At 42.8% G+C, this 14,639-nt stretch overlaps 2 protein-coding genes across 6 annotated transcripts in view; one reads left to right on the top strand and one right to left on the bottom strand.

Annotated features, from left to right (window-relative positions):
• Positions 1 to 10,670, bottom strand: part of Ccdc170 (coiled-coil domain containing 170) — a 75,655-nt gene extending 64,985 nt beyond the window's left edge. For all 4 annotated transcript variants that reach the window (XM_048799914.1, XM_048799917.1, XM_048799924.1 and 1 more), the window contains exon 1: positions 10,451 to 10,670. In XM_048799914.1, coding sequence (XP_048655871.1) covers positions 10,451 to 10,522 — 72 coding nt within the window. In that variant the 5' untranslated portion in view covers positions 10,523 to 10,670. The remainder of the gene's footprint in view (positions 1 to 10,450) is intronic.
• Rmnd1 (required for meiotic nuclear division 1 homolog) overlaps positions 10,598 to 14,639 on the top strand; it is a 79,955-nt gene continuing 75,913 nt past the window's right edge. For both annotated transcript variants that reach the window (XM_048799961.1, XM_048799928.1), the window contains exons 1-2: positions 10,598 to 10,730; positions 14,267 to 14,388. The gene's annotated coding sequence lies outside the window, so the exon portion shown is untranslated. The remainder of the gene's footprint in view (positions 10,731 to 14,266; positions 14,389 to 14,639) is intronic.

Genomic DNA, 14,639 nt, shown 5'->3' with positions numbered 1-14,639 from the left:
CTGCAAGCTCAATTGCACAGGGCAGGAAAAGATAAATCCACATACACTTGGGAGCTGAGAGGGCCTGGGGATTTAGACAACGCATCCATGTTCTGTTCACCAACTCATCACCCCTGTTTCTTCCTCCTTCCTAACCCAATCCACAGGTGCCAAGTCCAAGCACAGAACCTTCCAGAGGTCCCTGGGAAGAGGAGCTCTACCTCACGGTTGCCTTCACCCACACCTAAAGAAGGCTCCCTCCTGTTTATTGATGTCACTTCCCTCTTCCGTGTTCCAGAATGATGCAGTGTGTGGTCTCATCTCCACCGTGTTGTAGGTCTATATTCTGTTTCCTACTTTTTCCTCTGTATTAGCGGGATTTAGAGAAGCAGAGGACATGAACATAGGGACTCCGTCCACTTTCTTTGGCCAGCAGTCCAGATCAGGGATTAACACCCCCATTTTCACCGAGAGGCCTCTGAGGCCTGGAGGGCTGGAACCACTTTTCCAAGGTCTTAAGTTGAGCCCATGGTGTGGCTGGACTTGCACCTGTCTTCTACACTGTGCCTCGTGGCTCCCACTTAAGGTGACGCGTTTGTGAATACCTGCCTTACAACCAGAAAAGAGAATTATCCCTCCACGTGAATGTGTGTGTGTGTGTGCGTGTGTGTGTGTGTGTGTGAAACTTCCACCTTGAAAACCCACCGCTTTTTTCACAACTGCCAGAGAGCTCAACATTCAATGTAGTGTGGCAATTTTCACAACATGTCTAACCCACAACTAGAGTGTCTGATTCTGTCCCCTTCTCTCTCTCTCTCTCTCTCTCTCTCTCTCTCTCTCTCTCTCTCTCTCATTTCTGTTAAAAATCTCTCAAATTATTTGGGAAGTTATTAGTTTATTCATATTTCTTCCAAATTTTTGAAAAAGAAATTAACATTAAAACAGAAAACTACCAAACCTAGCGAGATCAACGAATGTGCTCTCCATAACAAAATCAGCTCATCTCCAAGTCAAGAATACTCAGGTCTCTTGACTTCTAGGTTTATTCTTTTCAAGTCAACAAATATTTACTCAGTAAATTGATGAGAAATTGATTTTCTTATTAGGGGCTTATAACAGGAAGAATCTATTCCCTCATGTCTTCAACTGAAAGAATGTGAAGGGAATAAATTTGGGGTCCTTTGGGGTCTGCTCACCCCAACCAACACGAGATAAAATCCAACGTTAATTTGAAAATGCTTCTTTCTCTCCCTGGAAAGGCTCTTCCTTCTGTGGTCTTCTTTTATTCATGACCTCAAAAACAACCTACAGCTGACGACCTCCAAATACACATGATCCCCAGTCAACACCTCTCTGTTAAGCTAGAATCTTCCTACCTAACTGCTTTCTGAATACAACCTGGGTACTACACAGGCACCTCACCCCTAACATGGATAAAGCTAGACTCGTAGCCAGGTGCAATGGCGCACCCTGTAATCCCAACAACTCGGGAGGCTGAGGCAGAAGGATCACAAGTTCGAGGCCAGCCTTCTCCAGGGTTCTCCATCTCAGTGAATGAGACCAAGCATCCACCTTGTCACTCAAGCCAAAAACCCATGACAATCTCTGTCACCCTCTCCCCTGTTCCTGTGCCTCTGTCTTGTGGATGCTCCCACCCAACACCCTCAATGTCCTTGACCTTCGCCCAAGTCTAGATCACAGAAGGCAGGTTCCAAACAGCTGATTCCCCTCTAAGCCCAACTCGGACCCAGCCTGCCTCGCCAACTTCATCTACCACTCTAGTCCTTCACTGTCCCCTCCAGCCACAGTGGCCTTCTACACTTGCTTGAGTGGACTGTGCTTCTCCGACCAACGGCCTCCGCACACTCTGTGCCTCCTAAAGGCCCATACCCAGTCCTTGGTCCAGCTGATTCCCACTCACCTCCCAAAGCTCAGCCTCGGATTCACTTCCTGGAAGAAGACTGCCTCACCCCCAAGTTCAGGGGACACTTTGTCCTCTGGCCTGACTTGACCTCCCTCTGACATTGGACACAGCAGGCACTCCCTCCGTGGCACTGTGCTTCCTCACCCCCCACGCCACCGTGCTCCCCGGAGCACCTCTTCTTTCTTCATTCCTGTGCACCCCTTCTCATCCCCTGTAGCTCATCTTCCTTCACCCACTCCTCAACTTGGCCTTTTTTTTTTTTGAGGGGGGGGAGGTACCAGGGATTGAACCCAGGGTTGCTTAAACACTAAGCCACATCCCCAGCCCCATTTTTATATTTTATTTAGAGGCAGGGTCTCCCTGAATTGCTTGGGGCCTCACTAAGTTGCTGAAGCTGCTCTGAACTCATGATCCTCCTGCCTCAGCCTCCAGAGCCGCTGGGATTATATTCAACTTGACCTTTGCTGGATTCTGATGTCAGGACTCCTTACTCATCACTTGGGACACTCTCCCTACTTCACACCCTCCTGCAATTTCAACCACTTCCAGGATGTGATGGCTCCCAGTCTGCATCTCCATCCAGAGACCCACTGCAACATCATGTCCTGCCAGCACCTCAAGCTCAGGACCCACTGCCATTGCTCCAGCACCCTCAGCCAGGCTCCGTTCCCAACCCTGTGTCTTCCCTCCAGAGCCTTCCCTGACTTCACTCTCTAGCCACACTTGCCCTGGACCTTTTGTAAACTTTTATTTATTAGCAGTTATTATTTACCTAACTAAACTGTAAGCTCAACAAATTTGTGACCTGGCACGTCCATTGAATATATTTTTGCATCAATGTGTAAAAGAGTTGCAGAAATAATCCCATGAATTCAAGAATATTATTCACTTAAATCACCAAAAAGAACATTTTGCTGCATTTTATTAAATCATTTATGTATGTGTAGATCACAGTTATGATTGTTGAATTATATGTGAGCAATCTACACACACCAGGGCCCTTTAACCCTAAATACTTCAGTATGCATCTACAAATAATGACATTCCTTTTCAGATCATTGTCAAGTTCAAAAAATCTAGCAGTGATGCCATATTATTCACCAATTGACCCAATAATGTTCCTCAGAATAACAATAAATGCATTGCATGTGGTTGTCAAATGTCAGCCTTTCCTTGTCTTTCGTAACATCTCAGTGGTGTGATAAATTGTCACGTGGCTCTTTATGGGATGCATGGAAAAGAATACAGACCCTCCCACGGAATAGCCAAAAACGATTAGCACAAGTCTAATCATGAAGAAATGCTGGACATCCCCACAGTGAGAAGCATTCAGCAAGTCACTCTTCAAATGCATCAATTCATTCCCACCGAATTGTTGTCCTGGCTTTTTCTAGGAACGCTGCCTTACAGACCTTGCAGGACTCTGCCCCAGCCTGCAGTCTCTCTCCTTGGAGAGCTGACCCGACTCAAACTGGATCCTGCCCCTCACCCCATTTTATCTCTACCTTGCAACCTTGCTTTCCTTCCTTTCAAAGCATTGACCAATCCTTGAAATGACCTTATCTGCCTGGTTAATTTTTTTTTCCCCTTACTAGAATGTAATTTTTTTGAAAGTGGGCCCATATCCAACACAGTGCCTGCTTTTAAATCAGCCCAGATTTTGTAGCTGCTGAAGGAAGGAACTTCTGTGTCTTCAGTGCCTAATGAAGTGCCTGAGACCCCGTGCATGTTTACAAAGGAGTGACCAAGGCAACCTCTAACCTCTGACTAAGTAGGCAGATTATTTGTGGGTCTCATTTCCTCCTAAGTTCTCACTTTTGCTTACTGCAAACATCGACAAGATTTCAACATCAAGATTTCCTTTTTGAAAGCCAACTATCCATTTCTTTTGTCCCAAAGTAGACAAGATTTAGGGAAATGTCATGAAATTCTTCCCCTTGGCATCGACATTGAGGTTACACTATGTTGACCGTCATGTGCCAAAACATACATTTTTGAATAAAGCTCATAGGGCAGATTCCTTTCAGAGGAAAAGTCTAAGGGTAAATTTAATCCATGAGAAGGAACTCATTTCAAACACAGAGAAATATAATTCAGATATTTATTTTTATGAGACTGACTCACTCCCTACTGAACTAAAGAGACAATTCAGATGTTTACAAGCAATATTTATTTACTCAAGCAATCTCTTCCTATAGACACAGAAGCTATAATCAATAGCTGTGCCCCTATCAGTAAGAGAAAGAATGAGGTGCTCTGTCCACCTCAGCAGAGCCTTTGAACTTCTCTGCCCTTAGATCAAAGCCACCAAAGCACCAATTTCAAAGAGAAAAAAATTGGAAGGGAAACAAAGAAAAAAAGAAACCTGAGTAAAAGAACACAGCATAAATAATTCCTGGTGTAGCAAATGTTACTCCCTTTTTCACTTAAAAAAAAAATTAAGTTGTCCTTGAACATGGAAAAAAGTAAATCTTTATAATGAGTCAACTTGATTTAAGCACAAACCAAAGAGCACTCAGTATTGTCTGAAATACACTGCACATTCTATTTGCCGACATTAAGTAAACACACACAATCTCTTCAAACATGTGCAAAAAACACCACCTCACTTTCTGTTTGAGGTTCAAAAAGTTCTCCCCTACCTGTTCTTTTTGAAGGATTTTATCTCTGTCTGCATTCAAAGGCCAGGCAGTCAAAGAATAGGGAAGAGAAAATAAATGTTATAATAAATATAACAAAGTGAAAATGTGTAAATAAATGATGAACCACTCATCGGACATTTTTAAAAACATTTTATTCTGAAATAATTTAGAATTACAAAGAAGTTGCAGATAACAACCCAGTGATTCTGTACACCCATCACCCAGCTTCCCCTAACGTTAACAACTTTCACAACCGAGGTATATTTACTAAAATTAGGAAATTAACGTTGCTACGGTACTGTTAACTAAACTACAGACTTCAGTCCAATTCCATCACTTTTTTCACTGAGGTCCTTCTTGATCAGGAGCCAACCTGAGCTCGCATATGCGTTTAGTTTTTGCGTTTCTCTAGTCATGATCTTGATACTTTTGAAGAACACTACCCGGTATTCTGTAGAATGTCTCTTAAGGTAGGTTTGTCTAAAGTTTTCACATGATTTGAGAGTTATCATTTGTTTGTAATAACTCTCTATATTTAACACATGGAGAAAACATCTAATTCAACCTCTATCATTAAAGTAAACTTTCTAGGCTTTTATCCAATTAATTATTACTTAATCTAAAAATATTTATTCCCCTGGGCCAAGAGAGAGAGAAAGAGTCCTGGTTAATCTCTATAGTCATGTTCCAAATGCTTTATGTATTTTATTCTTACAATAACCAAGTTTGCACTTTAGCAAAATCTTTTAATAGACCCCTTGCCAATTAACACTAACAGAGGTATAGTTAAAATCTTCTAGTCATGAATTTGCCTATTTCTCCTTACAGATTTTTTGCTCCTGTCAATTTTTGTTTTTATGTTTTGAGGCAATGTAATTAAGTGCATATACATTTAGAATTGTTACAACTTCCTGGGGCTGAGGATGTGGCTCAAGTAGTAACGTGCTCCCCTAGCATGTGTGAGGCACTGGGTTTGATCCTCAGCACCACATAAAAATAAAATAAAGATATTGTGTCCACCTAAAGCTAAAAAATAAATATTAAAAAAAAAAAGAATTGTTACAACTTCCTGATGAATGGGACATTTTATCATTTGTGATGACTCTTGTTGACCTCTAGTAACCCACTTTTTCCTGTGAGTATTTTGCATAATACTAATATGGTAATCATTTTGGGCTGTTATTTGCCTGGTATGTCCTTTTATGTACTTCTGCTTTCAACCTTTCCATATTCTTTTGCTTTGGTATTATTATAGCTTGGATGTGGCATGTCCTCACAGTCGTGTGTTGGAAGTTTGGACCCCGGTGGTACGGCAGTGTTGAGAGGTGGGGCTGGGGGACCTAATTGGATCCTGAGGGCGCTGACATCCACGGATTCATCCCTTGATGGAGTCACAGCTGAAGGGACAACTGGGAGGCGATGAAACTGCAGGAGGTGGGACACAGTTGACGGGAGTATGACCTTGGGGGCGTGCCCTTGGGGACTATATCTTGTCCCCCATCCTTTCTCTGTCTACTTCCTGGCTGTAAAGAGCTGACAGCTCTCCTCTGCCAGGACCTTCTGCCAGAAGTTCTGCCCCATCTCAGGCCCAGAGCAGTGGAACCAGCTCACTCGAGTCTATAGTCCCCTCAGTGAAAAGCTAACGCGTGTGTCTTTCATCAACATCATACACTTGGGTTTTTAAATGTGATCTAGGGCTGGGGGTGTAGCTCAGCCGCAGCCCCCATAGTTTGTCCGCACAAGGCCCTGGTTTGACTCCCAACACTGCAAAATAAAACATTTTTTTTAATGTGATCTGTTTTTGTCAGCTGAGTATTTGGTCCATATGCATTTATTGTAATTGCTGGTACACATGCACTGCTTTCGACTATCATTTTGTGTTTTATATTTTCTTCCCCCTTTTTTCTCCTTTATTGTCTTTTTTTTTTTTTTTTGGAAGATTTAGGTTTTTTCTATACACCTAGAAAAGGGGTTTCTTACTTATATTCATATAACAATATAATCTGAATAAGATATTGAATTTGATTTTGATTTATGAAAAGGAGGGGAAGAAAACAATAGCACAGAGTAAATGAGAGAAGGAAACCAGGGAGGAAATGGTTGTTTAAGAAGTAGTCATGGAGACCCCCTCATATCCATTAGAATGGCTATGATTTAAAACACAGAGAGGAAATTATAAGTAGGGTCAAGGATGTGGAGAAATTGGAACCTCTGTAAATTTCTGGAAGAAATGTAAACTAGTAGAGCCACTAGGAAAAACAACAGGGTGGCAGTTCCTCAAAAAAATAATAATAAAATTGCTCTGTGATACAGCAACTCCAGTTCTGGATATGTACGCAGAAGAATTGAAAGCAGAGACTCCATGAGATATTTGTAGATGCTTATTCATAGAGCACTATTAACAACATCCACAAAGTAGAACAATCCAAGTGTTCATGGACAGATGAATGGATAAGGAAAGCATGAGATATGCATACAGTGGAATATTATTCAGCCCTTAAAAAGGAATTCTAACACAGGCTACAATATGGATGAATTTTGAGGATAATATGCTTTGTAAAATATGCTAGTCATAAAAGGACAAATACAAATATGTATGGTTCCATTTAGGTGAGGTACCTAGAATGGTCAAAGCGATAGAGACAGAGAAGAATGGCTTTTGTTAGAGGCTGTGGGAGGGGGAATGGGAAGTTACTGTTTAATGAGTACAGAGTTTTAGTTTTGCAACATAAACAAAGATCTGGAGATGGGTAGTGGCAATGGTTTCCCAGCAACGAGAATACACTCAATGCCGCTGAACGTGTGATTTAAGGTGATAAATTTTATGTGCATTTTACACACGTTTTTAACCGTGAAGTGGTGGGAGGAGAAAGGAAAACAGACTTCACTCCTTTTAACTACACATGATCAGATCTAAGCCCTTGGCTCTGAGGAACCGAAACTGTTGAGAGCTTGTGTTGCTATTTGCATTTGTTTCTCAGAAAGGCATTCCACTCATCTCTGCTTTACAGAGAGTAAAGAGGTTTGTTCAATTTCCAAATGATAATTTATATCGAAGACATCACTTTGATTTGTGTCCTCTGGGTATGTGAAAACACACTCACCAACATAGCTAAATCGCCTTTGTCTTGTGTCCCCGACACCCTACCCAAGCACTTTTACTGAACTACTGTGATAGCTTTTTGCTGGATGATGATACTACTTTATAATCCAGTTAGATTTTTCAATTAGCAGCTTATTCCTTGTGCAAACTACTTACTGCTGAAAGTTGCTTATGAATTTCCCCAAAGCAAGTCTCTTTTCCTCCACGCTTAAGCTGTTCCACTTCAATCCCCACAATATTTGCCATCGGGGCTCATGGTGAGGCTCTGTGGGTGATTTGGTTATAGGTAAATCCATCTTGAGAAAAGTTGAGCATGAAATCTGGTTCATGAGTGAAACCATGAACCCATAATCTTTTCATGTGTCTGTTTCTCCCAATCATGAACTCTGGACTCACTGAAAGCCAGCACTGTGTCAAACTCACTTTCGTCCTTGGTGCCTGTCACAGATCCTCAGTAAATGGATGGTTGGGGTAGTTGGTGAGGTATCAGTGGAGGTGTTGGTGGTGACACCAAAGGCAAATTCTTGAAGTTATAAAGAATCACAACAGCTAATATTAATAAGCACTTATTCAGTCAGATACTCTGTGGAGTGCCCTACATATTTTTAGTGTGAAATCCCAAAACAACACTATGTGATAAGTATTTTGGTCCCATATTACAGATGAGGACACTAGAGTTGAGATACTATTTGTGGTTTTTATTTGTTTTTTTGGTTGTTTTTGTTTGTTTGTTTGTTTGTTTTTGTTTTGTTTTTGGTCCTGGGGATTGAACCCAGGGGTGCTCTACCACTGACCTATATCTCCAGTCCTTTTTATTTTTTATTTTGAGACAAGGTTGTTGTCCAGGCTGGCCTCAAACTTGTGATCCTCCTGCCTCAGCCTCCTAAGTAATAATTTTGACCAAAAAGTCACAGATAAGAGGTGTAACCAGGATTATATCTAGCTTTGGTTCCTTGACTCTACTTCCTCAGAAAGGTGCATACTATTATAGCTTGGTATTTTTACATGTTTCAATGCAGCAGGTAGGAAAAGAAAACTTTCAAAATAAAGATACTTCAGTACCTCTCGTCATTTGTTAACTGAGAAAGCTGTCTCCTCTTCTATATAATGGGACATTTTTGGGCTGCCTATGCCTGCCTAAATTTTAAGGTTATCTCAGATGAAGTATTTTGTTAACTGAAAATTTAATTACAATAAATGCTGGGCTTGCTGCTTCTACTCTCATTCTCAGTGCCACTCAGCTCTTTCAAGCCCATTAAAATCTCAGGCCTGGTGGAAATTTTCCTTTATGTAGATAGTGATTATCCTGAAAACTCTCTATTGAATCAATAGAGATTATTGATGAATCAATAAGATTATTCCATTAATATGATTACTTACTTATTGCTAAAGGAGAAAAGGTATCTTTTACAGTGGAAGAATCTGGTAGATACCACCAGTTGGGGACATCACCAATAATGGGACAAACCAATATCATGCACCTGCTGATGGGATGCACTGAGATACAACACCTCTAAAATAGCATCCTACCAAAATTTAATCATAAAGAACAGATTTTTAAAAACAAAACTGAGGAATTATTCCAAGATGAAAGAAACTGAAGAGACTTGGCAACAATATAATGTGTTGTCCTGGAAGGGAAAAAAAATGCAATAAAGCTGGTAAATGGGATAATAGGCAAAATGCAAGTAGACAGCATGCAACAGACAGTGATATTATAACTAGATGTTCTGAGTTCGATCATTGTGCTTAGGTTAGTAAATTCCCTTATTAGAAGATACACACCAGTTTATTTGGATGGACCCCAAAGTAAATTACAGACATCACCATGACTTATAGACATCATGATGATGTCTAATTTACTCTGGGTCACCATAAATAAATAATATAAAGATACCACCTACTTATATATGCGCTGACTGACTTAATTAATAGAGAAAACCTATGTTGGGATAAAAGGTAATTGTGTTAAATATGTAAATGCCAGATGGAAGAAAAAACAGTTTTGTTTTTAGGACACGCTACTACTTTTCCACAAACATGTCAGGAATTGGAGAAATCTAAATGTGGGGGAGTAAGGCAACAATCAAAGGTGCCCTACATGAGAATCCTGGTAGCATATTGAAGAATTCCGAGCCGTGCTCTGAATCTAACACAACCTCCAGGGATGCCCACAGTATGGTCAGCAATCCCACCCCAGCGCGACTCTCCCTTCTCTGGCAACTGCTTCAGATACAGGATACTCTGGGGGCATCCAGTGCCAGCCAAGTCCAGAGGTGCATAGTAACCCAGGCTGAGCTGAGGGAGGAGGGACCTGACACCTCTAGTCCCCAATGTCTAAGCGACCTCCTGGTAGTAAATGAGTAAATGGATTCAAGGATGAGTGCATTTTAATATTCTGGAATGGTCAGCAACTTAAAGGTCAGCAGCTTAACTCGGAGCCGGCATCCTACCCATCGGATTTGGAGGGAAAGTGCCGGGAAGCGCGTCTCGGTGGCTAAGCAGCGAGGAGAGAGCGCAGGAGCCGCCGCGCGGTCGAATTTAACCCTTTCAAAGGGTCGCAGAAGCTGCGCGGCACAACCTAAAACTCAGACGCGGTCACAAACTCCTGAGTCGCGCTGTTTCTAGGATTATCCGGCCACCCTAGTCCACGGCCCACGCGAGACGGAGCTGCTGGATGCTACCCACACTCGGGAGGAGAGGGCTGCGGACGCGCGGCGTGGGTGCCGCTCGGCGCTCGGACCCGGGACCCCGGGACCCCGGCCGGGGCCACCCCGCGCACCACTGCGGCTGGGACTGTACCTCGGGCGCTGGCGACGCGGCGTGGCTGCTCGCGTCCAGGCTCCTGGAGCCGGAGGAGCCGCGGCGGCTCATGGCAGGACTCCGGATGCGCAGAGCTCAGCGGCGCGCTGAGCCGGCGGGTGGCGCGGACGCGTCTCCTCGGGCAACGGTAAACACCGCCGGGAGGCGCCGGCCTCCTGAGGCTGTCCTCCACCGCGAGCCGCTGCGACTGAGCGACCTGGGGTCCGCGGGAATGGAAGTCCGCGCTCACGGTGGGACTCCACTGTAAGCGCAGCTCCAGGTACTCTGTCCTCATGTCAGGGACAAGGGAGAACGAGTGGTCACTTCTACGGTGCCGGCGCACGTGAGGTATAGGCAGTCACCTACATAATGGTGATTGGAGCATTTATTTAGCACCCAGTGTGTGCAAATGCGCCTGCGAGCTCCAAGGCCCCCTTCACAGGCATGCAACCGGTGTGCCGCACAGGCCCGGGTATAATACCCTGCTGTTCCAGTCTTGAAATTCCTGGTTCAGATTCCTTGAAACTTTGGGAGTTTCATTTTGTACTGGGCTTTGCAAATTATGTGGCCTGTCCTGGTGAGCTTTCTTTTATTTAACCTTAGCAACAACCCTGCAGGAAAATAGAGGTGATGGTAATACTAGGGTTAGTGACAGCACGGCTTCTCATTCTGAAATCCAGGTGCCCTAACATGAGGTGTTCTAATCGCTCTTTAAATGAAACAGGATTACAAAGTGGGTATTAGAATAATGTAATGCACTTTTAAGATAAGGCAACCAACCCTCAAGGAAGAATGAAATAAATTGTTCAAGAATATATAAATGACAAATAGTTGGGTGACAATAAGACCCCAGATCAGAAAACTAAAGCATAGAGAGTAACCTGTCCAAGGTCCATTAGGGAAGTCCCTAATGAAACAAAAGCTTTTGGAAATCTCCTATTAATCGTATAGGAAGATTAATAGTATAATATAATTAATAGTATAATTTTTAGAAAATGTGTTTTCCAGTGGCAGTTTTTTCTGGCTATAAAATCACTACAAAGGTGCTTAATTTTCAGCAAACTGACACTACCAGAGGACACACAAAGTCAATGAAAACTCAAGAGAGGGCTGGGGCTGTAGCTAAGTGGTAGAACACTTGCCTCGCAGGTGTGAGACCCTGGGTTCCATCCTCAGCACCACTTAAAAAAACAAATAAGTAAGTAAATAAAGATATTGTGCCCATCTACAACTAAAAAAAAAATTTAAAAAAAGAAAACTCAAGAGAACCAACCTGAAAAAATCCTTCTCTATAAACTGCATACATCGTTTTGCTCCATAATTCCATGTCACAAAGTCTAATTCTATTCACTTTGGTTAACCTTGCATCTCTTCTTCATGAGAACAGGAGATAGGAATTGGCACAGTCTTAAACATCCTTGTTAGACAGCTTTTCTCTGTGTGAGGTGCAGCAGGTGTTTCTGAGGTGACGGGGGCAGAAAAAGTGCTCGCCCAGCTTTGCCCCAGTGCCTGTGAACTTTCTGAGATGTCAAGGCATGAGCCATGTGACTTTTCAAGGCAGCATCTAATGATGGGGTCTGATGATGTTTAGGGAGTTGAGAAGCAGGACTCTGAGGGCTGCACCTTGGAGGGGACTGCAGGGAACTTCCAGGGCACAGCATCTGGAGCTGGATGGGGCACTGCAAGTATGAGGGCAGTTTACACTCAGGAGGGAAGTGAAATGACCAAGCACACTCCAGTCCAGACTTCCCACAAAGCTCCACACGTGGGCAACACTCTGTGGTGCCTAAAGCCCCAGTACAGACTTCGGATCGTCTTTAAATGACAAGGGAGACACGAAGCTGCCAGAGTTGTGACCTTGTACACATACATCCTCTACCTGCATCTTTATGGAAGAGAGATGTTCCTAACTAGACACCCGGCTGAATTTGTTTCAGGTAATGTAGACTCTTAAGCTGATAAGCTTTGGAAGAACAATTCTTTGTTGTGCATGCTGCACCCAAAGAAGGTAACAGACAGTGCTAGACCTTGATAGGGTTGGTGAGGGGGCTGGAGGAGGAGACTGGCCAGGCCAGCAGAGAGCGGGGGCCAGACCACATGGGAGTGTGGGGAGGAGGAAGATTTAGACTGGCAGATCTTGGTGAGGCCTAACCAGACAGCAGGGAGACAAAGCAGAAGAGAGTTCAGTTTGGGACAACTTTAGTCTGACTCTGAAAGGAGAAAACAAGCAGATATCCTGCAGTGTGGAACAGGCAGTCCTGAGCACATCAGCCCGAAGCAGAAAACCCAGCTCATTCTCTACAATGTTAAACCGTCCCCTGAAATACACTGACAAACGTGGCATGTGGAGATATATGTAAAATAAATACAATATTTAAGAAAAGGTAAAAATGCTTCAAAAATAGCTCTGGGGGCATGAAAAATTTGGAGCTTGCTTGTGGTGTCATAAATTTATTACTCTGTTTTCTTTCTTTTGTTTAACTGCTTGTTTGTTTTACAAACGAACATGTTTCCCAGGAAAAAAATGTACTGAGATAACAACTTTGGGGTTTTCAATTTACATTTAAAAGCTTGTCACTGGAACCACTCCTATGACATTTAGTTGTCTAAAGATTGATTAAAAGAGGATGTTTGATTTAAATATTTTCCTACTCAGGTGCTGGAGACGTGACTTAGTGGTAAAGCACTTGCTTACCATGCATGAGGCCCTGGTATCCTCAGGTGCTGTCTATATCCTCAACACCATAGGAGGAAAAAAAAATATATATATATATATATATATATATATATATATAGTGCTGGGATGTTGCTCATGGTAAAGCTCCTCTGAGCTCCATTCTTAGTTCCAGGAAAAAATAAATAAATATTTTCCTAGACGATTTTTATAATCTGAATGTGGGTGTCCCTTGGAAATTTACATGTTGGAACCTCATACTCCAGGTGATAGTATTAAGTAGTGCAGCTGTGGGAGTGGTTGATTAAGTCATGAAGCTTCTACTCTAAGGAATGACATCAGTGTCTTTATTAGTGGCTCCAATAAGCTGCCCCTGAGGGTGCAGCAGGAAGACACCATCCTTCTGTAAAGAACAGGCCCCCACCAGACACCAATCTGCTGGCACCTTCAGGAGGTACTTCTTAGTTTCCTGAACTATGAGAAATAAAACTTGTTGTTTTCAATGACCCAGTCGAAGGCACTTTGGAATAGCAGCCCAAATGAAGTAAGGCAGAACTGAACAAAGACTGCAAATGACTTCTTTATTCATCTAACACAAGTTACCTGGTGAAATATAGACCACTGAAATCCACTGCCATTATAAATGACAGCATTTAAAGGTCTTTATGGCCATCCTCACTCCTTTCCTAGACTTGTCTCCGTTGTTTGCTGATCCCTATTTGATGATTTTAGCAACGATTTGCTAAAGTAAATCATTCTTTAGCAATAATTTCAGTTTTATCAATTCATCCTAAAACAGCTCCCCTGTCCCTTCTTGGTTCTATTGTAATATAGAGCTGGTTGTAAGCAATTTATCAATGTCACTTCCAAGGATCATCATAACTTTTCATTCAATTTATCTTTAAGGTCTACTTTCTTTTTTTCCACACATATGACCATGCATATTTTATACATAAAATAAATGTGATCCTCTTATAACTTCACTATAGGCTAGGTTGAGAGAACCTCTAAGAACTTACCTTATAGAAAATCACCAACTCAAACATCTTCCACCTTTTTTTTTTTTTTTGTACCAGTGATTAAACCCAGGGAAGCTTAACCACTGAACCACATCTCCAGATTTTTTTCATATTTTATTTTAGGGACAGGGCCTCACTGGGTTGCTGAGGCTGGCTTTGAACTCACAATCCTCCTGCCTTGCCTCCTGAACCACTGGGAATACAGGCGTGCACCACCAGCCTGGCAAGACCTTCCACTTTTCAAGGTAAATTACAATCATTCTTTTAAATTGTTAAGGTAAATTATAACTGTTTATTTAAAAAGCAAAATCCTTCTTATCAAAAATGTACATTTCCATATAACTGGGCTCGGTCACTCGCCGCAGGGACCGCCGCTGGGACCGGGAGCCCATGGCTTCTGCACTCCAACAGGCAGGGCCCCTGCGTGCCCTGGGCCTCCCCCCCCCCAGCGGCCTGGGCTGCCCCCCCACCTCCCCCCCAGAGAGGCCGCCCCTGA

This window comes from Marmota marmota, unplaced genomic scaffold (genome assembly GCF_001458135.2).
Source record: "Marmota marmota marmota unplaced genomic scaffold, marMar, whole genome shotgun sequence".
NCBI lineage: Eukaryota > Metazoa > Chordata > Mammalia > Rodentia > Sciuridae > Marmota > Marmota marmota.
The sequence above is the reverse complement of the archived record's forward strand: the minus strand, read 5'-3'. Positions and strand labels throughout refer to the sequence as shown.